Source organism: Rhinopithecus bieti, unplaced genomic scaffold, assembly GCF_001698545.2.
Source record: "Rhinopithecus bieti isolate Rb0 unplaced genomic scaffold, ASM169854v2 scaffold_14826, whole genome shotgun sequence".
In the NCBI taxonomy this organism is placed as follows: Eukaryota; Metazoa; Chordata; class Mammalia; order Primates; family Cercopithecidae; genus Rhinopithecus; species Rhinopithecus bieti.
In genome coordinates this window covers 2,420,185-2,441,568 of record NW_016808328.1, presented here as the reverse complement: position 1 = coordinate 2,441,568, position 21,384 = coordinate 2,420,185, and the positions used below count along the sequence as shown (strand labels likewise).

General features: G+C 49.1%; 1 protein-coding gene across 1 annotated transcript; it reads right to left on the bottom strand.

Moving 5' to 3' along the window:
* Positions 1–637: 637 nt before the first annotated feature.
* On the bottom strand, positions 638–21,265 carry LACTBL1 (lactamase beta like 1). The gene is made up of 7 exons (XM_017886460.1): positions 21,254–21,265; positions 13,856–13,991; positions 11,674–11,783; positions 7,742–7,899; positions 6,490–6,728; positions 2,905–3,010; positions 638–1,619 (listed from the first exon to the last, which is right to left on the bottom strand). Exons 1-7 carry the CDS (start codon positions 21,263–21,265, stop codon positions 638–640), a joined length of 1,743 nt encoding a protein of 580 aa, XP_017741949.1.
* Positions 21,266–21,384: the final 119 nt, after the last annotated feature.

Below are 21,384 nucleotides of genomic sequence, written 5' to 3'. Positions count from 1 at the left end.
TTTTTTTTTTTTTTTTTTGAGATGGAGTCTTGCTCTGTTGCCCAGGATGGAGTGCAATGGTACAATCTCGGCTCACTGCAACCTCCGCCTCCCGGGTTCAAGTGTTTCTCCTGTCTCAGCCTCCCGCATAGATGGGATTACAGGTGCCCTCCACCATGCCTGGCTAATTTTTGTATTTTTAGTAGAGACGGAGTTTCACCATGTTGGCCCAGCTGGTCTCGAACTCCTGACCTCAAGTGATCCGCCCACCAAGGCCTCGCAAAGTGCTGGGATTACAGGTGTGAGCCACGGCCTCCGGTTGCTTAGGTTGATTTTTAAAAGACAAAATACAAGCCCATATTTTGTTTTAGATTCAACAGGCACAAAAGTACTGTTTCAATGCTTAAATTTTTGGTTGCCTGTTAAAGTTTCTAAATGTTTACTCTTAATGCCTGTACTTAATCCTTCCTCCCTCATAGATGTGGAAAAATTTGAATTTCCAGCTGTGGTCCGCGGACCAAACTTTGAGTAGCACCACCCTAGTCCACTTTGCCAACTACCCGGGTTCTCCAACAGGCATCCCCACAGCCTCCCCTTCCAAACCTCACTCTAGAAAGCTGGGAGGCCAGGGGCAGCGGGTTCCAGGCTGAGCCCGGGGTCACTGGGTCTTGAACACCGGCTTGCGCTGCAGCCGCAGCACTCTGTACGTGTTGAGGCCGGGCACGTCAAAGCCGGGTGACAGCCCGTGGTGATCCAAGGGGTAGAAGTTGACCAGCTGCCCGTGCTGGGCCTCGAGCGAGAGCCATGCGTCGCCGAGCGGCAGTGTGCAGGGGAACTCGCGGGCCACGTGCAGCTGGAAGACGCGGCCGTGCAGGTGGCGCAGCGCCAGGGTGCGGAACGCTGGGGGCACCAGCGCCTCCACGCGTGGCCCGAACTGGCGCAGGCGCAGCTCGCCCGCCGGCCCGGCGCGCACCTCGTAGAAGGTCAGGTTAGCGAAGGTGAAGTAGCCGGCGAAGGGGTGCGCGCTGGGCGGCGGGGCCGGGCCGGGCTCGGCCTCCCGGAGGGCGCCCTCCAGGGCGGGCAGGAGCTCATCGTAGGCCCGCGTCACCAGGTCAGGCCCGGGAGGCCGCGGCCCTGCCAGCAGCAGCACCAGGCCCAGGCGCAGCGGCGGCACCAGCGAGAAGGTGGCGGCGTAGCCGTCCAGGTCGCCGTCCTTGCGCACCACCCGGTAGCCCCGCTGCGCGTGGAACTCCCAGGGCGTGCCCGTCTCGTTGGCGAAGTAGGCGCCTGGGCAGGCCAGCAGCGGCGCCAGCAGCGTCTTGGCCGCGTCGGGCCGCAGGAGCCGCCGGGGCCCGCTGCCCAGGAGCGCCACGGCCAGCTTGGCCAGGTCGGCGGCGGTGGAGTACATCTGGCCCGACGGCCGGTACCAGCCCAGGTCATAGAGTGGAGCTGGCCGCCCGCTGCCGTAGAAGCCCGCGGCCAGGCGCGCGCGCACGGCGGGCGTGAGGTCGAAGCCGGTGTCTGCCATCCCCAGCGGCTCCAGCACGTTCTCCGAGACCCAGCGCTGGTAGTCGCCCTGGGCGGTGTGAGCTGCCAGGACGTGGGCCAGGAGCGAGAAGGCCAGCGTGCTGTAATGGCACCTGGAAGGAAAGCAGTGTCAACTGGGATGGGGCCCCTCCTCACCTGCCCACACTGTCTGAAATGCCACCAGTTTCATGGGACTGGGGTGTGGGCTGGGAAGGAACCTGCTCCCCTGCATTCCAGGTGGTCAGACCTGTAAAAGACTTTGGAGCATTGACTCTAACTCTCTCTTCTACCTCTGGGAAGACCAAGGCCCAGAGAGAGGCAGGAAATTGCCCGGGGTCATACAGCAGGTTGGAAGAGGGCTGGGCTCAGCGGTGCACCTGGGAAAGCTGTCACACAAATCTTATTGGTCCTTCACACTTTAGTATGATTTACCTTATCTAATGGAAAATTAAAGGCTTACACTGCTCTGGGGAAACAAAAATGATAGTGACCATGTATGAGGCCCCTCCCTTCTTCCAGGCTGCGGAAGACACCAGTAACCAGCAAGAGACCTCTTTTCTTTCCCAGAGCAAATACAGTTTCAGAATCTCTAAAATAGTGCCTCAGAAAGGTGCAAGGATGGGTGAAAATTCACAAATTCTACTAGGCATTCCTGAACTCTAGGCCAACTTCCTTATTTTTGCAGATGAGGAAGATTAGTTAGATGAGTTTCACAGAGATAAAGTGCATCACCCAAGGTCACACTGCAGTAAGTTATTCACAGAGCTGAGAGGAGGACTCCAGCCTGAAGATGTCCAAGCATCTCCTCTCTGCATCACCTGGATCCTTTCTTCCTTAAGAGAAGTGGGTCCTGAGGTTCAGCATTTGGAGAAGCAGAGGGACAAATTTGGAAAAGGGTCACTGACCGGAGGCTCAGAAGGGGGCCCCTGAAGCTGGGGAGTGCCAGCTGTCCTCTTTCCAGCTCCACAGCCCCACTGCTCCCAGAGTGGGGCTTCTCTGTTCAGTGGCCACCTAGCTACCCACTCCTCATCTGGTCAGTAACCCATTTATTTCCAACCTGGCAAAATCTGTATTCACCTTGCTTGTTTGCTCAGTGTCTCCCTCACAAGAGTGCAAACTCCACGAGGAGCAAACTCGGTGTTAAGCACCTTCTGGGCAAAGTAGGTGCTCAATAAGGTGAATGGAAAAATCATTCCATTCGAACAGAACAGGATTCTGGGCCCAGCTCTCGCCTGCCTTGCTGGCCTCCCCTCTCTAGGCCTTGGCCTTTCCAGCTGGGGAGCAGGTCTGTCCTGGCTCTGACTACCTAGGATGAGGTGATGTGGGCTCTTTCCCAGGCAGCTGTGTCTCCGCAGGAGGCTCCTAACGTGAGGCTGGGCATCAAATTATCCTCCTTACCTGGTTCCCGGGTCCACCACCAGCACATCATCCTTGAGCAGGTTCAGGGCCTCCTGGGTGCTGCCCTTCCACAGCAGCGAAGTGGAGCGCAACCTTCTGGGCAGCCCTATGGAGGAGCAGTGGTCAGACTTACCGGGCCTGGCTGAGGGTGGGATGGTGGGCCCCTGGGTGCACTCCCTCCCCACCTTCTGTGAGTTGAGAGATAACAACAACAAATGGGTTTTTTAAAAAAGAAAATCAGCTTAGCGTGGACTCCAGTCCTGCCTTCTCCTCCTGCCTGTGTGTCACTGGGTAGGTCACTGGGCCTCTCTGAGCCTCAGTCCTTCATCTGTAATATAAGGGAAATAATCCTTGTATCCAAGGGCTGATTAGATTAGATTAGATAAAATGTTTAATATGGTGCCTGGCACATACTAACTGCTCAAAAAATAATTGCTATCATCGACTATAGAAAGTTTGGGGCTGGGCGCAGTGACTCATGTCTGTAATCCCAGCACTTTGGGAGGCAAAGGTGGGCAGATTGCCTGAGGTCAGGAGTTGCAGATCAGTCTGGCCAACATGGTGAAACACCGTCCCTACTAAAAATACCAAAAAAGTAACTGGATGTGGTGGTGGGCACCTGTAATCCCAGCTACTCAGGAGGCTGAGGCAGGGGAACTGCTTGAATCAGGGAGGTGGAGGTTGCAGTGAGCCGAGATCATGCCAATGCACTCCAGCCTGGGCGACAGAGCAAGACTCCATCTCAAAAAAACAAACAAAAAAAAGAGTTGGTCCAGGTGGGGTGGCTCACGCCCGTAATCCCAACACTTCAGAGGCTGAGGCGGGAGGATCACCTGAGGCCTGGAGATTGAGACAAGCCTGGGCACCATAGCAAGACCCCATCTCTACAAAAAATAAATAATTAGCTGGACTTGGTAGCACGTGTCCTAGCTTCTTGGGAGGCTGAGGCAGGAGGACTGCTTGAGCCCAGGAGGCCAGGTTGCAATGGGCCATATTCATGCCACTGCACTCCAGCATGGGACACAGAGTGAGACCCTGCCAAAAGAAGAAGAAGGAGAAGGAGAAAGAGGAGGAGGAGGAAGGAGACCTAGTTCTGTGTGTGGGAGTGACACCTACCACATCCATTGACTAAGACTCAGGCCTGAACACACTTTGTAAAAAGAGGACGCCCTGAACACACTTTGTAAAAAGAGGACGCCGTGGGCACTTGAGGGATTCCTACTTTTTGGGGTTGATGGGTTTATGACTGCAGATATGACCAATCAAAGGCATTTGGGGTGGGGCAGATGGTACCTGCCTTCTCCTGCTTGGCTGTGTCAATCACAGCGAAACACAGCACCCCTCCCTCTAAAGGCCAACAGAGGGTCCTTCAGAAGCTTTCAGAGCAATCCCTCCACATCCACCTTGCTTTGTTCCTGATCTTGCCCTGCCCAATTCCTGTGCCCTGGCTTCATCTTCCAGTGCCAGCCTGCTCCTGCCCCCAACCTTGTTGACTTCATCTTGACTTTTTATCACAGCTTTATGATTATAAAATAATTTATTTTAATAAGTAATTAATTTACATGATTCAAGATTCAAAGGAAATCAAAGAGCATACAATGAAAAATTTTCCTCTTACCCTTTCCCCTAGTTACCCATTTCCCCTCCCTGGAGGCAACCTAATGTTTCAATCTCTTTAGCTCCCTTCCAAAGATATTTGATGCATATATAAGCTAATATATATACTAAATATTATATATAATATTATTATATATGTAACCTAATACATATACATGTGTTATATAATAGGTACATTACACATATATTCATATACACATATCCATTATATATGTATATATTATTTTAATTATTTATATGGTAGCATATAAAATATACTGTTACACGCTTTTTTCCTACTTAGTATTCTCTCTTATTCCATCTCAGTACACGCAGAACATGATTATCCTTTTCTTAGGGCTATACAGTGTTTGATTGTACAGCTGTGTCATAGTTCATTTAGCCACTCCCATATTGATGGACATTTAGGTTGTTTCAGTCTTCTGCTATTACAAACAGTGCTGTAGTGATCAACTGTGTATTATACATCCTCCATGCAAGACATGGGTGAGTACATCTATAAGAGAATTTCCTAGAAATGAAATTGCTGAGTCAAGGGGGACATACGTTTTAAATTGTGATATTACCAGTTGCCCTCCATATGGCTGCACCAATTTAAATTCCCAGCATTGATGGGTAAGAAGGCCTGTTTTACCAAGACCTCACTAACTCAGGGCACCCATCATGTTCATCTTTGCCAGTCTAATGAAGGAAAACATATCTCATTATAGTTTTAATTTATATTTATGTTGTTACGAATGAAGTTGAGCATCTTTTAACATGTCTTAATTTTTTTTTTTTGAGACAGAGTTTCTTTCTAGTCACCCAGGCTGGAGTGCAATGGTGCCATCTCAGCTAACTGCAACCTCCACCTTCCAGGTTCAAGCGATTCTTCTGCCTCAGCCTCTAGAGTAGCTGGGATTATAGGCGCAAGCCACCATGCCTAGCTAATTTTTTGTATTTTTAGTAGAAACAGGGTTTCACCATGTTGGCCAGGCTGGTCTCAAACTCCTGAGCTCAGGTGGTCCGCCTGCCTCGGCCTCCCAAAGTGCTGGGATTAAAGGCGTGAGCCACTACACCCAGCCCTTAATATTCTTTTTTTTTTTTTTTTTTTATACTTCAAGTTCTAGGGTACATGTTCACAACGTGCAGGTTTGTTACATATGTATACATGTGCCATGTTGGTGTGCTGCACCCATTAACTTGTCATTTACATTAGGTATATCTCCTAATGCTATCCCTCCCCCCCACCCCCTACTCCCAGCCCTTAATAGTCTTAAGAGTATTTTCTGTGAGCTGTCAATTCTGTTCCTCTCCTTTACCCATTTTTCTGTTGGGCTGTTGGTCTTTGCAGTAATTTGTAGGTGACTTTTATATATTAAGGGAAATTAGGTCTTCCTTGTAGAATTGTTTACAAATATAGGCTTTTGTTTTTAGAGACCGGATCTTACTATGTCATCAGTCATAGCTCAGTGCAGCCTTCAACTCCTGGGCTCAAGTGATCCTCCCACCTCAGCTTCCCAAATAGCTAAGACTACAGGTGTGTGCCCATCATGCCTGGGCTGTTTTTTAAAATTTTTAGAGATATGGTCTTACTATGTTGCCCAAACTGGTTTAGAACTCCTGGGCTCCTCCCACCTCGGCTTCCCAAAGCACTGGGATGACAGGCATGAGCTTCTGAGCCTGTCCTCATATTGACTCGTTGACGTGCTCTTGCCTTCTCAACTTGATTTTGACCTGCATTGATGGGTAAGACCTGCCAACTCATCTTGATGTTTCCACTTGGTCTAAATGTCCAGGCTTCAGTTCAGCTTTTACCTCTAGAGATGTTTCTTTCCTTGGCCCACCACCCACATCCCGTGAGTGGGACGTAGGGCCAGTTCAGAAAGCAGAGCCAAGAGTGAGCCCAGCCTGGCTGGATGAGAACCTGCTCCTCAGCTTCCCCACCTGAAATGGTTTGGGTCAGCCTGAGTCAGCTCTGAGACTCACCTGAGAGCTGGCTGGCCATCCTTCGAAGAGTGACAGGCGAAGGCCTTGGAGCGGGGCCCACCTGCTCCAGCCTGTCCATCAGGCCCTGCTGTTCGGGGGCTGATGCCAGACCCAGCGGGTTGTTAATGGTGAAGGTGCTGGCGTACCGCTCCAGAGGGTCGTCTAGGGAGGTCACAATGCCCTCCTCCCACAGACGGTACAGCATGAGAACGGGAAAGATCTTGGAGATGCTGGAGATCCTAGATAATGTGGGGAACACAAGGGGTCAAAGGGCATCCTGTTGGTCCCACAACCCACCTCCTGCCCCCAGCCTGCAACTTTTTAGTGTTCTAGAAAAGCACTGCATCCCTGCTTAAGTCAACATTTCCAACAGAAATTAACCAGCCTCTGTGGAGCTGCCTTTGGGATGCTTGAGAACGTAACCAGAAGCCGAGGGGCTGAGGTGGGATGGATACCCTGTGCCAGGCTCTTTTCCAGCCATTTCCCATTCAAGGACAGACCTGGGTTTGGATGGTGCCTCTGCCTCTCACTGGTCATGTGGCCTTGGGCAAGTTTCTAGACCCATCTAAGATTCAGTTTCATTGCCTGCTTCACCGGTTGTATTAATAAAAGGATGGAACGAGGTTGTGCGTGCAAAGTGCCTGTCTACATACCTGGGAGGTGGTAAGTGCTCAATACATGATAGCACATATAGCTATTGGCCCCATGCCTGGCACAGAGCAGGTGCAGTTTAAGTGCAATTCCCTCCGGACTCCTGTAAAACCCACAGTGTCCCCAGGAACAAATGTGTTCACTCTGCATCGTGAGCTTTGAGGATCCTGCAGGCAACACGCAGGAGGGGAGACTCCATGTATGCAACTGAATGTCTCCAGCTGTTTCCATCTGGGCCACTGCTGCCACTTGAAGGGACCTGCGGCAAGGACTCAGGAACTGGTTATGGTTCCTTTGTGGCACATGGTCAGGGTTGGGGGGATGGGCACAAGGTAGCCTTTTCTAATTTGGGAGGTTTAAGGCTAAGGTTCTTTCCAGAAGGGATTCCTTCCCGACCTTTTACCCCTGTGATGTAACATTGGGCACTCACTGGTCCTCTCTGGACTTCAGTCTCCTCTTCTATAAAATTGTCAAGACTTCATAATAGGCCCTGGCAGATTAGACCCCAGCCATGTTTCTCTTCAGTATCCTTATCTCCTAGGTCCCCCTTGCCCTCCCATCCCTTACCCCTCCACAGGACCCTAGAGATCGCCCAGCTGACCTGTACATGGTATACTCATTGGGGGCCCCAGAAGCCGGGTCTGAGCCATTCTTCTTCCCGAAGTTCCCTGTCCAGAGCACAGTGTCATTGTGGATGACAACTGCAGACATGGCAGCCACGCCTGGGGCAGACATTGCCTGGCGCAGGATGTGGTCCACCTTGAGGGAGAAGAACAGGTGCAGTGACAGGCCCCCCTGCCCTCACCCTCAGTAATCATCCTGCACAGCCACCCTCTTCCACAGCCACACCCTGCATGCAGCACCCCAGGGAGCCTCCAAATCATGACCCATGGGCTGGGGTCCCCACGGTTGGGCTTCTTCATAACATGTTTTCTCAAAGAAACAGTTTCTTAACAAAATTCAAAAGGAGAGGGGATTAAAACAACTGCTTTAAGGCCGGGCATGGTGGCCCATGCCTGTAATCCCGGCACTTTGGGAAGCCAAGGCACGCGGATCACCTGAGGTCAGGAGTTCAAGACTAGCCAGGCCAACATGATGAAAACCTGTCTCTACTAAAAATACAAAAAATTAGCTGGGCATGGTGGCAGGCACCTGTAATCCTAGCTACTTGGGAGTCTGAGGCAGGAGAATCGCTTGAACCCAGGAGGCGGAGGTTGCAGTGAGCCAAGATCTCGCCGCTGCACTCCAGCCTGGGCAATAAGAGCGAAACTCCGTCTCAAAAAAAAGAACTACTGCTTTAGTCAAACCCATGTCTGATGCCCTAGAAAACCTCCAATAGGTCTAGCCTGAAGCCCTAGTGTTGGGGAATTCACTGTTAATACAGGGCCCCTAGGCCCTCTTTGCACATCTGTTTGGTTATTTATTTATTTATTTATTTATTTATTTAATTTTATTTTTAGATGAAGTCTCACCCTGTCACGCAGGCTGGAGTGCAATGGCTCAAGCACAGCTCACTGCAGCCTCGACCTCCCGGGCTCAAGTGATCCTCCCACCTCAATCTGTGGAGTAGCTAGGAATACAGGCACATGCTACCATACCCAGTTCATTTTTTAATTTTTTTGTAGAGATGGCATCTCACTCTGTAGACCAGGCTGGTCTCCAACTCCCAACCTCAAGCAGTCCTCCCACCCCAGCTTCCCAATGTGCTGTGATTACAGGTGTGAGCCGCCTCACCTAGCCTGAACATTGATTGAAAATACCTCATAACTTTCAATGTTGAAGTGCAATGATGATGATAACAGCTGATATTTATTGGACAATTAGAATGTGCCAGGCATGGCATAAAGTGATTTTCATACATTGTCTCCTTTCATCCTCATGAGTCAATGCTAATTTCTGCCCATTTTACAGATGAGAAATGTGAGTTAGGAGGTGACTTGCCCAAGTGGCTACTGGCTGATGGAATCAAGATTGGAACCCTGTGCTAAGTCCAGCCCCACTTCTTTTTTTGTTGTTTTGGTTTTTGGTTTTTTGTTTTTTGAGACCAGAGTCTCGCTCTGTCGCCCAGGCTGGAGTGCAGTGGCATCATCTCTGCTCACTGCAGCCTCTGCCTCCCAGGTTCAAGTGATTCTCCTGCCTCAGCCTCCTGAGTAGCTAGGATTTACAGGCATGCGCCACCACGTGCGGCTAATTTTTGTATTTTTAGGAGAGACGGGGTTTCACCATGTTGGTCATGCTGGTCTCGAACTCCTGACCTCAGGTGATCCATCCACCTAGGCCTCCCAAAGTGCTGGGATTACAGGCGTGAGCCACTGCAGCTGGCCCCTACGTCTTAATTAACCTCCAGACCACCTTGCCAAGTGATTTTACATATCCTTGGCTGAGCTCAATCCACCTCCACTTTCCATCCCTGCACTAACTCTGCCCTTCTTTTTTTTTGTTTTGTTTTTTTGTTTTTTGTTTTTTGTTTTGAGACAGAGTCTCGCTCTGTCACCCTGGCTGGAGTAAAGTGACACAATCTCAGCTCACTGCAACCTCCACCTCCTGGGTTCAAGAGTTCTCCTGCCTCAGCCTCCTGAGTAACTGGGATTACAGGCATGTGCCACCATGCCCAGCTGATTTTTTTTTTTTTTTGAGACGGAGTCTCACTCTGTCGCCCCGGCTGGAGTGCAGTGGCGCGATCTCGGCTCACTGCAAGCTCCGCCTCCCGGGTTTACGCCATTCTCCTGCCTCAGCCTCCCGAGTAGCTGGGACTACAGGCGCCCGCCATCTCGCCCAGCTAGTTTTTTTGTATTTTTTTTAGTAGAGACGGGGTTTCCCCGTGTTAGCCAGGATGGTCTCGATCTCCTGACCTCGTGATCCGCCCGTCTCGGCCTCCCAAAGTGCTGGGATTACAGGCTTGAGCCACCACGCCCGGCCCCAGCTGATTTTTTTATATTTTTAGTAGAGACAGGCTTTCACCATGTTGGTCAGGCTGATCTTGAACTCCTGACCTCATGATCCACCCATCTCGGCCTCCCAAAGTGCTGGGGTTACAGGCGTAAGCCACCGCGCCNGCAGTGGCCGGATCTCAGCTCACTGCAAGCTCCGCCTCCCAGGTTTACGCCATTCTCCTGCCTCAGCCTCCCGAGTAGCTGGGACTACAGGCGCCCGCCATCTCGCCCAGCTAGTTTTTTTGTATTTTTTTTAGTAGAGACGGGGTTTCCCCGTGTTAGCCAGGATGGTCTCGATCTCCTGACCTCGTGATCCGCCCGTCTCGGCCTCCCAAAGTGCTGGGATTACAGGCTTGAGCCACCACGCCCGGCCCCAGCTGATTTTTTTATATTTTAGTAGAGACAGGCTTTCACCATGTTGGTCAGGCTGATCTTGAACTCCTGACCTCATGATCCACCCATCTCGGCCTCCCAAAGTGCTGGGGTTACAGGCGTAAGCCACCGCGCCCGGCTCTAACTTTGCCTTTCTGAGCCTCTGTCTCCTCCTCTATAGATAGGGATTCATGAGGAATGCATGTAAGTGGTTACGTGGCAATCGCACATACCAGGTGCTCAACAGAAGGCAGCATGGTTATTATTGTTGCTTTTTTGAAAATTTGCTATAACTCCTGAAAGCCACATAGCACCCTTCTGTTCTCTCTCCTTCACAAAAACCTTTCAGGTATTTGCAAGCAGTGATTTTGTCTCTGCATTGGCCCACGCTTTCTCTTCTCGGGACTCAACAGCCCTTTCCCTTTAACTGTTCCTCGGATGACAGTTTCGAGTCTCCCCCACCATGCTGCGGCTCATATACTTCTGATCATGTTTCACTTGTCTCCATGTCTTCCAAGGTGGGTGACCCAAGTGGCTGGGGTCTGACTGGCACAGACTAGAGCTGACTGACACCTCCCTCTAGGGTTTGGCCATCCTGCAATGGTAAATGTTGTGCTGGAGGGCATGGAGTGTTTAATAGTATCGCGGTGGCCTCTGCAATATGGGCTCTGTCATCCTCTCCCATCTCAGCTTCCCTACCTCCCACCTATGGCCTCTCAGTTCTCTGTATGTGTCATGTACTTTCTGCAGCCTCCAGGCCCTTGCACGTGCTGTTCCATCTGTCTGGAGCACACCTCTCCATCCCCAGGCTCCCTCACCATGCACATGTCATCTGGGCATCTGCTACTTGTTCACATCTCAGCCTAGACACCACTTCCTCCAGAAGCCCTCCCTAACTCTAAGGCCTGTTCCTTTGTGCCTCCAAAGTCCTCTAAACTTTTCTTACCCTCACTCTTGCCCAGAGTTATAAACGTTTGGTAGCTTCACTGTTTCTCTCACTTCCAGATTAGTAATTTCTTGAGAGCAGGTCAGTGTCTTCTTCCTGCCATATCTATAGTGCCTAGCACAGAGTAGATGTTCAAGAAATACATGTTGGATGGATGGATGGATGGATGGATGGATGGATGAATGAATGAATGAATGCCACTGCCAGCTCAGAAGGACTGCCCTCCGCTTCATCACCCAGGCCCAGCCCCCATGCCCAGTTCCCTCCTGGGTCATCACTGACCTTTTCCAGGGCCTCCTTCAACACGGGGAGTGGGTGGGCCAGGGGCACAGGCTCAGGGTGCCGGGGACACATCCTCACAGGGGCAGAGGTCTCCACTGGTCCCAGGGAACCTGGAGGGAACATCACATGGTGAGGAGGGGACAGACATCAGGATAGGAATCTAGGGGGAAAGTGGCAGCAAGGGCCAGAGCAGTGCCTCGAGGACAGCCCTCCCCAGCCGAGCCAAGCCAGGGGATATTAGGGTGCAGAGACCAGCCATAGCTCCTGAGAGGCCTATGGAGCAGCATGTGTCCTTGGGGAGGAGGCACAGCCCTGCAGGCCACAGCTCCTGGTTGGTGGACACTGTACTCCCCTCTCTCTTGCTTAACAAACTTCCCATCTCCCTGTGGTCAGTGGACTTAGACCATTCTGGCTGCGTGGGGCAGGCTCAGCCATGTCTGTCTGTCTGTCTGACTTGCCTTCATCCTGATTATGTGTTTGGATGGACTTCGAGCCCGCTTAGGACCCAGGCCTAAACCACAGCGACAACTTATTCTCTCGCCAGAGATAAGAATTGGGGCTTTGGGGGCCTGAGTCAGTTCTGCCTTTGTCCGGGTGTGTGACTTCCTCGGCACCTCAGGGGAGAAGGTGAGGTGCTGGCAGGACAGGATTCAGGCTGTGATATCATCACAGCAGCACCCAAGCCTTTTCCTCTAAGTCTGGATGGAGTGTGAAGGAGGATGAGCACCCTCCAGGACTATTAATACATCCTCCTCGTCTTCCACTGCACCCTGAGACTCCATCCAAAACTGAGACAAGGTCCCTGTGGTAGGTTTCATATGGCCATAAATTCTTTTTTTTTTTTTTTTTTTTTTTTTGAGACAGAGTCTCACCCTGTTGCCCATGCTGGAGTGCAGTGGTGCAATGTCAGCTCACTGCAACTTTTGCCTCCCGGGTTCAAGCGATTCTCCTGCCTCAGCCTCCCAAGTAGCTGGGACTACAGGCGTGCACCACCATGCCCGGTTCATTTTTGTATTTTTAGTAAAGCCAGGGTTTCATGATATTGGTCAGGCTGGTCTTGAACTCCTGACCTCAGATGATCCACCCGCCTCCGCCTCCCAAAGTGCTGAGATTACAGGCAGTGCTCAGCCATATGACCATAAATTCTGTCAGCTCCTTCCACCTTCGAAGCTGGCTGGCTTTGTGGCTGGCCAAAAGAATGAGGCCGAACAAATTGCAACCTGCCTAGGCTAGACCTTACGGGGCTTACGCCCTGCGAACACTGCCACCTTGTGGACGGATCTGGGATAGCGGCCTTGAGAGCGAGAGTCCACGCTGAGGGAGAGGTCCCTCCTCCACCCACCACCCCGCCGCCTAAGCTGACTTGCCCGCTGCACCAGAAAGAGCCCAGGCTAGACCAGCAGCAGAGCTACCAGCCATCCCACAGAATTATGGGAAATAATCACTTGCTTTATCTGAAGCCAGTAGGCTTTGGGGTGATTTGTTACTTAGCAATAGATAACCAACACAGTCCCAAACAGGAAAATTACAAACCTTAGGGAGGATTTCTCAACAACCCCATGACATGGGTTTCACAGAATAGGGTGGTCCCAGCTACAGCCTAGGCTTTGCTCAGCCTGAGACCCAAGTAGGGGCTGGTGTCGACAGTGGTGCTCCTCCCACTTTAATTGGGAAACAGAGGGCCTGGTAGGCATCATTAGCAGTGGTGGCTCCTTTATTGAGCCTTGACCCACCCAGGAAGGAGAGGCTCCAAGGCTTGGCAGCTGCTGCCCCTGAACACCTGTGAGTTGTTCCTATTGAGGTCTTAGATACATCTGCAGGAAGGTCTTGAAAGGGGGCTAGAGCCCGGAGATTCCATCATGGTGGCCAAAGGCAGAGGAAGGGAAACACTGTTTGCTCTTTCTTTGGTGTCCTTGAATTTTACCCCCAAACTGGGTGTCTTGAAGAACCCCAGTGGCATCAGGATCCTCATTTTATACACGAGAGCATCAAGGCACAGGGAGGACACAAGACTGTCCCAAAGATGCACAGCTAGTAACAGCTGGACTCAGAATGGAGGCCAGAGTTTCTGAGTCTAAATCTTATAGTCCTCCCCTGCACCCTAGAATCAGGGTGGCAGCTCGAAGCCCAGGAGGACCCAGGGGGGCTATGGGGAGGAACTCTAGGCTGTCTCTGCACTCACCAGTCTTCAGCTTGGGGAGGTGATACTGCCACAGGAAGCAGCCAGTCATGACCACTGAGAGCAGGCAGAAGAAGGTACAGATGGCCGGGAGGAGCCACTTCTTCTTCACTTTCAGCAAGTTGGACCGCCAGCCAACCTGGGAGAGCAAGGACATAGGGTACAGTCCCCTTGGGGGTCAGTCAGAGGGAAGAGAGGGACCCTAACCCTGGCCCCTCCTAGGCCTCAGGTTAGCCAGACGTCACAAGAGCCCACAGCTTTGGATAAATTTCACAGTTGTGAAACCAATTCCCTTCCCAGTGTGACTCTTTCAATAGTTCTGCCCTGCAAAAGCACCCACCCCTCTGCTTGCTGTACCTCGTTCCTCTATGGACTTAGTGAAATACCGTAAGACCAGCTGAAATGCCACCTCCTCCAGGAAGCTTTCCTCAACTCTCCTGTATTAGTCTGTTCTCAGGCTGCTAATAAAGGCATACCCTTTATTAGCCTTTATATTTATAAAGAAAAGAGGTTTAATTGACTCACAGTTCAACATGGCTGGGGGGGCCTCAGAAAACTTACAAGTATGTCACATATTTCATTCTTCTACTTATATAAAATGTCTAGATAGACAACCCATAGAGACAGAAAGTACATTACTGGTTGCCAGGGATGGGGGGTAGCAAGGAATGAAGAGTCACTGCTAATGCCTTTGAGTTTTTTGGGGGGTGATGAAAATGTTCTAAAATTGATTGTGGTGCTGACGGCACAATCTTGAAAATATGCTATAACCACTGAATTGTACACTTAACAATGGTGAATTTTATGTCATATGAACTATATCTCAATACAATTCCTTGAAAATAATAGTACCTACTTGTATTCAGTTGCAAGGATTAAATGAGTTAATAAATTAGAAGACTAGCTGGCACATGATAACACTACATATGTGTTAGCTATTATTGAATGCCTCCTATGTGCTAGGCACTGAGCCAGATATTGAGGATATACTGATGAACAGAAAGGAACTCTTCCTTGCCTTTTGGAGGTTTGCAGTTTTAGGAGGAGATGGGTGTTAACCAAATATTTCATTAACTCCTCCTTGCCTACCTCCCTTTCTCAAAAGCACCTCTTCCACTTCTGTCCTACAAACGTGGTATTTGTCCCCCTTGCCTCCTCTATCCTCAGTACACACACAATCCTTCGGTGGTGAATTACCAAATCAGAAATGAAAGGAGGCATCACTACAGCTCCTACAGAGAAATATTATGAACAACTTTATGCCAATCCATTTGACAGTTTAAATGTGGACAAATTCCCTGAAAGACTCAATCCCCAGGTGATCTCATGCACAAGGACATCAGTCACATGCTAATGGTTTCCGATTCTGTCCTGCCCAGCTCTCTCCCCTCTACTTCAGACTCCCATTTCAACTGCCTGCAGAGCATTTCCACCTGGAAGTCCTCAAGCATCTGCAACTCAACATCCGGAGCAGAAAACTCACTTGTTTCACCCCCTCCTCCTTCTCTCGTATTTTCAACATCAGTTTGTGGCACCTGCCTCCACTTAGTCATGCTTCAGGGTCTGCCTGGGCCCCTCTATGTCCTTCAATCCCTACCTCTAGTCAGTCATCAAGCCCTCCTGGCCTGTTACAATTAGAAAATATTTCAACGTTACTGAAAAATATACACTGGGCCCAGCGGCTCACTCCTATTATCCTAGCACTTTGGGAGGGCAAGATGGGAGGATCACTTGAGCCCAGGAGTGTGAGACCAGCCTGGGCAACATAGTAAGACCCTTTCTCTACAGAAAAATTAAACATTGGCTGGGTGAAGTGGCTCACACCTGTAATCTTAGTACTTTGAGAGGCCAGGACGGGTGGATCACTTGAGCCCAGGAGTTCGAGACCAGCCTGGGCAACATGGCAAAACCCTGCCTCTACAAAAAACAGAAAAATTAGCCAGGCATAGTGGCATGTGCCTGTAATACCAGCTACTCAAGAGGCTGAGGTGGGAGAATCACTTGAAGCTGGGAAGTGGAGGTTGCTGTGAGCCAAGATCACACCATTGCACTCCAGCCTAGTGACAGAGGGAGACCCTGTCTCAAAATAAATAAATATAAAAATAAAAATTAGCTGAGTGTGGTGGTACATGCCTATGGTCCCAGCTACCCAGGAGTCTGAGGTGGGAGTATTGCTTGAGCCTGGGAGGTCGAGGCTACAGTGAGCTATGATTGCACCACTACATGCCAGCCTGGACGACAGAGCAAGACCCTGTTCCTTGCTCTCTCTGTCTCTGTCTCTCGCTCTTTCTCCATGTGTATATAGATACACACACACACACATACATATATATACACACATATATATATACACACATGTATACATATATATAATGGTGCCATATATATATATAGAGAGAGAGAGAGCGCGTGCGAGAGAATTCATTATAATGTAATGAATTCTTGGGCACTTAACACTCAACTTTGTTGAATCTTAACATTTTATCATAGTTTTCTCATATATTTACATTTTTCAAATATACTATGTCATTACTTATTTACTTTGTTCAGTTTCCCCATCCCATAAGGATTGCTGTTTGTTTTGTTTACTGAGGTATTCCCAGTACCCAAAACAGTTCCTGGAACATAGCAGACCCTAATACATATTTGTTAAATGAATGACTGGATGAAAATAAAACGTTCTAGGTGGAGTTGAAGCCCTGTGTACCTTTCATGGATCTCAGTCCCTTCCCACTCTCCCCAAATGTAACACCCATGCTGATCTTGGTGTTTATCATAATTATGCACATGTTTATTCTTTTACTATTTCTTTATGTTTCCATAAACAGCATGTAGTATTGTTTTGCACATTTTTGAACATATATAAATGATTTCATACTGTATAATCCTCCTGCAACTTGCTTTTTTTTTTTTTTTTTTTGAGACGGAGTCTCGCTCTGTCACCCAGGCTGGAGTGCAGTGGCCGGATCTCAGCTCACTGCAACCTCCGCCTCCCGTGTTCTCGCCATTCTCCCGCCTCAGCCTCCTGACTAGCTGGGACCACAGGCGCCCGCCACCTCGCCCGGCTAATTTTTTGTATTTTAGTAGAGACGAGGTTTCACCGTGTTAGCCAGGATGGTCTCGATCTCCTGACCTCGTGATCCGCCCGTCTCGGCCTCCCAAAGTGCTGAGATTACAGGCTTGAGCCACCGTGCCCGGCCTGCAACTTGCTTTTTATTCAATTAGCTAACTACAGTTCTGGGTTATTCATTTTGACTTCTGTGGAGTGTGCTGTTGTATAAACATACCGAGTAGTGTAGTAGTTAGAGCCTGGGGCCAGACTACCTTAAAAACGTGACTATTTTACAGTCCAGTTGGGAATCCTGTGCTACAAGTGAAATTTCTGGGTGGCAAGGTACAGCCATCTTCAACTTAGCCACATACTGTTCTGTTCCTCTCTAAAGCTGTCATTCCAATTTTTACTCGTCCCACCTTTGATTCTCATTGCTATTAATATTTTTAATCTGCATCTTCTTGGTGGCTAATAACGTTGAATACCTGTTCATGTGTTTATTGTACGTATTTGGGTTTGATTTTCTTCGGCTGAACTGTTCTCCTTTGCCTGGTCTTTTTCTATTCTCTTTTCTTTACTTATTAGAGTTCTTCATACACTCTTGTTTGTGGCTTGATTTTCACTCTGTGTTGATAACTTTTGTGGAGAGGTAGAATAGTGTAGTGGTGAATCCATGGCCAGATTGCCTGATTCGCAATCTTAGCTCAGTCATTTACCATTGTGTGACCTTAAGAAAATCAGTTAACTTCTCTGCACTTCTGTTTCCTCACCTGTAAAATGGGCATGATAATAGTGCCTAACTCATACATTTGTAAGGATTACATGAGTTAATATATGAAAATAACATTCTCTGACACATCGTAAGCCCTATTAGCTATTGCAGTATTTTGGGATTGTTTTGAGACAGTCTCACTCTGTCACCCAGGCTGGAGTGCAGTGATGTGATCAGTTTTTGCATTTTTTATAGAGACAGGGTCTCACTATGTTGCTCAGGCTGGTCTCAGACTCTTGGGCTCAAGCAATCCTCCCACCTTGACTTCCCAAAGTGCTGGGATTACAGGCATGAATCACTGTGCCTGGCCAGCTATTACAGTATTTTTGAATAGGAGGGCTTTTGGTTTTGGTTTTGGTTGTTGCCAAATTTACCAGTATTGTTTTTTTGGTTTGTGTTGTGTATATAGTGCATGTGTGTGCTTAAGAAATCTTTCTTTTCATGGAGGTCAGAAATAGAGGTTTTTGTACTTTCACACACAAAAGAATTTTTGGTTATAGAATAAAGTAGCGATCCAATTTTATTTTTCCATATGGATAATCAGTAGTCCGGCACTATTTATTAAATACACCAACCTGTCCCCCACTGACTCGTATGCCAACTCTGAAATATATCAACAGTCTGTACATACAGACATCTGCCTTCTGGGCTCTGTTCCAGGAGAGTCTCGCTGAGTTTATGTTCCATCCCTCCCTGTCCAACCCTGCACTCTCTTCCACAACAAAGATCGCTCACATGTTGAGCACAGTGTGCCAGGCTCTGTTCCACAGGAAACAATCTGGCAAGAGAGACTTTCTATGATCCGACTCCGACAAGCTCCACCAGCCCATTCCCTGCCCCTCCCCTGGCCCCTGTGTCTTTATGCCCCTACCTACCTCCCACATCATTGCCCCTCTCTGTACTTTTGCACCTGCCATTCCCTGGGGCTGTGGTTTCCTTTTCCTTTTATCCTTTTCCATCAGACAAACTGTGTTCTTCCCTTAACACCCATAGGTATCTGTGAAGCCTTCTCATTCTCCCCCAGACAGAGCTGCTCATGGTAACTGGCTACTACTGGCTTCTTTGTCTAGGTCCCTATGAGGTAAGGATTCTCTGCAGCACCAGCAGAGAATTCCGTCCTGGCTCTTATGCCTTGGACACCCGGTACCCCACCGGGCACTAGCAGGTTCTCAGGAAATTCTTTTGAACTTTACATGGTCCTGCAAGTTGAAAGACTTGGGTTCAAATCTTAGCTCCACCTCATGAGTCAGTTGTAACTCTGGACAAGTCTCTTCCCCTCTCTGAGCCTCTACTTCTCCAGGTGTTGAAGAGGGTTGGGCTACTTGTAAAGAGTTTACTTTTATATCTGGAAATCTTGTGTGATTTCAAAAGTGTCTTTCAGCTGTAGAATCTGGGGTTCTCACTGAAATCATCTTTGGTCCTAATATCCAAAGACTGGAAACAACCCAAATGCTCCTCAATTGGTGAGTAAACAGACCAACTATAGTAAATAGACATCTACACAAGGGAATACTACTCAGCAATATAAAGGAATTAGCTACTAATACATGCAATAATGTGGATGAACCTCAAAGGCAAGATGCTAAGTGAAATAAGCCAGACTAAATGGCTACAGACTATAGAATACAACTTATAGAACATTCTGGAAAAGGCAAAATGATAGGAACGAAAACAACTCAGTGGTTGCCTGGGGGTAGGGATGGGGTAGACTACAAAAGAGCAGAAGGGACTTTGGGGAGGTCATGGAACTGTGCTACATGTTTATTGTGGTAGTGGTTATGGTATTGTATACATTTACTGAAACTCATAGAACTCTCGGAGGCCGAGGCAGGAGGATCACTCGAGGCCAGGAGTTCAAGACCAGACTGGGCAACATAGCAAGACTCTGACTGTACAAAAAAATAGAAAAAAATTGCCAGGCATGCTGGCATGCACCTATAGTCCCAGCTACTTGGAAGGCTGAGGTGTGAGGATTGCTTGAGCCCAGGAGTTAGAGGCCGTAGTGAGCTATGATCATGCCACTGCACTCCAGCCTGGGCAACAGAGGAAGACCCTGTCTCAAAAAAAAACAAAAAAAACAAAAAACAAAAAACACACACACACCTCATAGAACTGCACAGATTTTATTTCATGTAGATGATACCTCAATTTTTACAAAATAAAGCCTTTAAAGATCCCAAAAGCACTGGGATTCTCCACCTGTTGGAAGAGTAACCCCAGATACAAAGGAGTGAATGGAAGGCTCTCAGATATTGCTGCAGGATCACATGGAAGATACTCCCCTCCTAGCATGAACACAGAGCTGCAGGGGCAGTGAGGACCCCTTGGTGGGAAGGCAGCCTGCTATCCCCTAACTGGCACCTAAGGTGTGACCAGCAGATCCTTAGCTTATTTTTAGGTGAAGAATAAAATTCAGAGACATTAATTGACTTGCTGAGTTCACGGGCAGTGAATGGCAGAGCTGAGATTCAAGCTCTGTAAGATGCACCACTCCGCTCCTCCTCAAAACGCAGCTGGGATCTCTGCATCCCCAATTTGTAGCCCTCCTCTGGGGCCCAGCCTCATCTCAAGTCTGTCTCCAATCTCAGGATTTATTCCAACAGACCCAAAGGTGGGTCAGTATTTAATCTCTAAGCTGCTTGCCAGCTGCTCACAGTTTGACTTGCAGTAGACACTAGAAATCTCTCTCCTTTCTCTTCCCAGCTGGAAAATTGCTGGCAGCAGGGGAGGGCCCAGGAAGAACCAAGCTTTCTCAAACCCCAGCTATAACACGGCTCTGCCACCCCCCAACCCCTGCTCCTTCTCAGGTGTTCTGTGCCCCAGTCACTCTCACCTCCTTCCTCATGCTCACAGCTCACTCTGGGACGACTACTCTTTGTCCAGTCATTCATTCAGAAAACAATCCCCGAGGGCTTGCTGTGTGCTGGGCCACATCTGCCCCCACAGAGCCAGCAGGTCGGTGGCATAATCAGACACACGGGCCTGGGGCCAGGGAAGCAGGGCTTGACTCTGGCTCTACCACTCGTTCTGGACAAATGACCTCACCCTTTTGAGTCTCAGTTTTCTCATCTGCATAATGCAGATAACAATTCTTCCTACATCTTACAGGGTTTAGTTGAGAATAAATAAGATAGTGCATGCAAAACCCATAGAGAGCTGGTCACCAATTGGTAGCTAGAGGTGTAATAAAGGGCTTCAGGGCTCACATATACAGATGAGCTCAGCCTAGGGGGAGGGAGGAGGAGGAGAGAGTCATTGAATAGGTAGTTGGGAATGAGCTTGGGTCACTCCAGACAGAGGCCTCTGGGGATGTACAAAAGGAAGAGGAGCTAGTTTCTGGTTTGTTTTGAGAATTCGGTGAGTTTATGTAAAACATTTGAAACTGTTCTTAAAACATTTGAAACAGTTCCTGGCCTGCAGGTGCAAGCTCTAGAGATGATGATGATGATGATGATGATGATGATGATGGTCATGTGGGGGGATTTAGCCCAATATTTGAAGCCAGCAGGACGGTGGCATGGTCAGACATGTGTCAGAAGCTGACACATGGTGATGGCTTCTTGGGGCTGTGCCTCACCTCGGTCTTCATTCTCTCCAAGGCATGGAAGATTCTGGCTCTTTGAGGATTCGGCTCTACACCACAGGAGATCCTGTAAGCAGGAAACTGAGTCAGAGGAGTGAAGGCAAAAAGAGGTCCTGAGGGGCTGG

What these genes read in the sequence shown, in the direction of transcription:
- LACTBL1 (XM_017886460.1), bottom strand. An exon ending in CCTCCCCAAGCTGAAGACTG is followed by an intron (nt 11,784 to 13,855) that starts GTGAGTGCAGAG and finishes TGTTCCCTCCAG; the next exon opens with GTTCCCTGGGACCAGTGGAG. An exon ending in GTGGTGGACCCGGGAACCAG is followed by an intron (nt 1,620 to 2,904) that starts GTAAGGAGGATA and finishes CTTTCCTTCCAG; the next exon opens with GTGCCATTACAGCACGCTGG.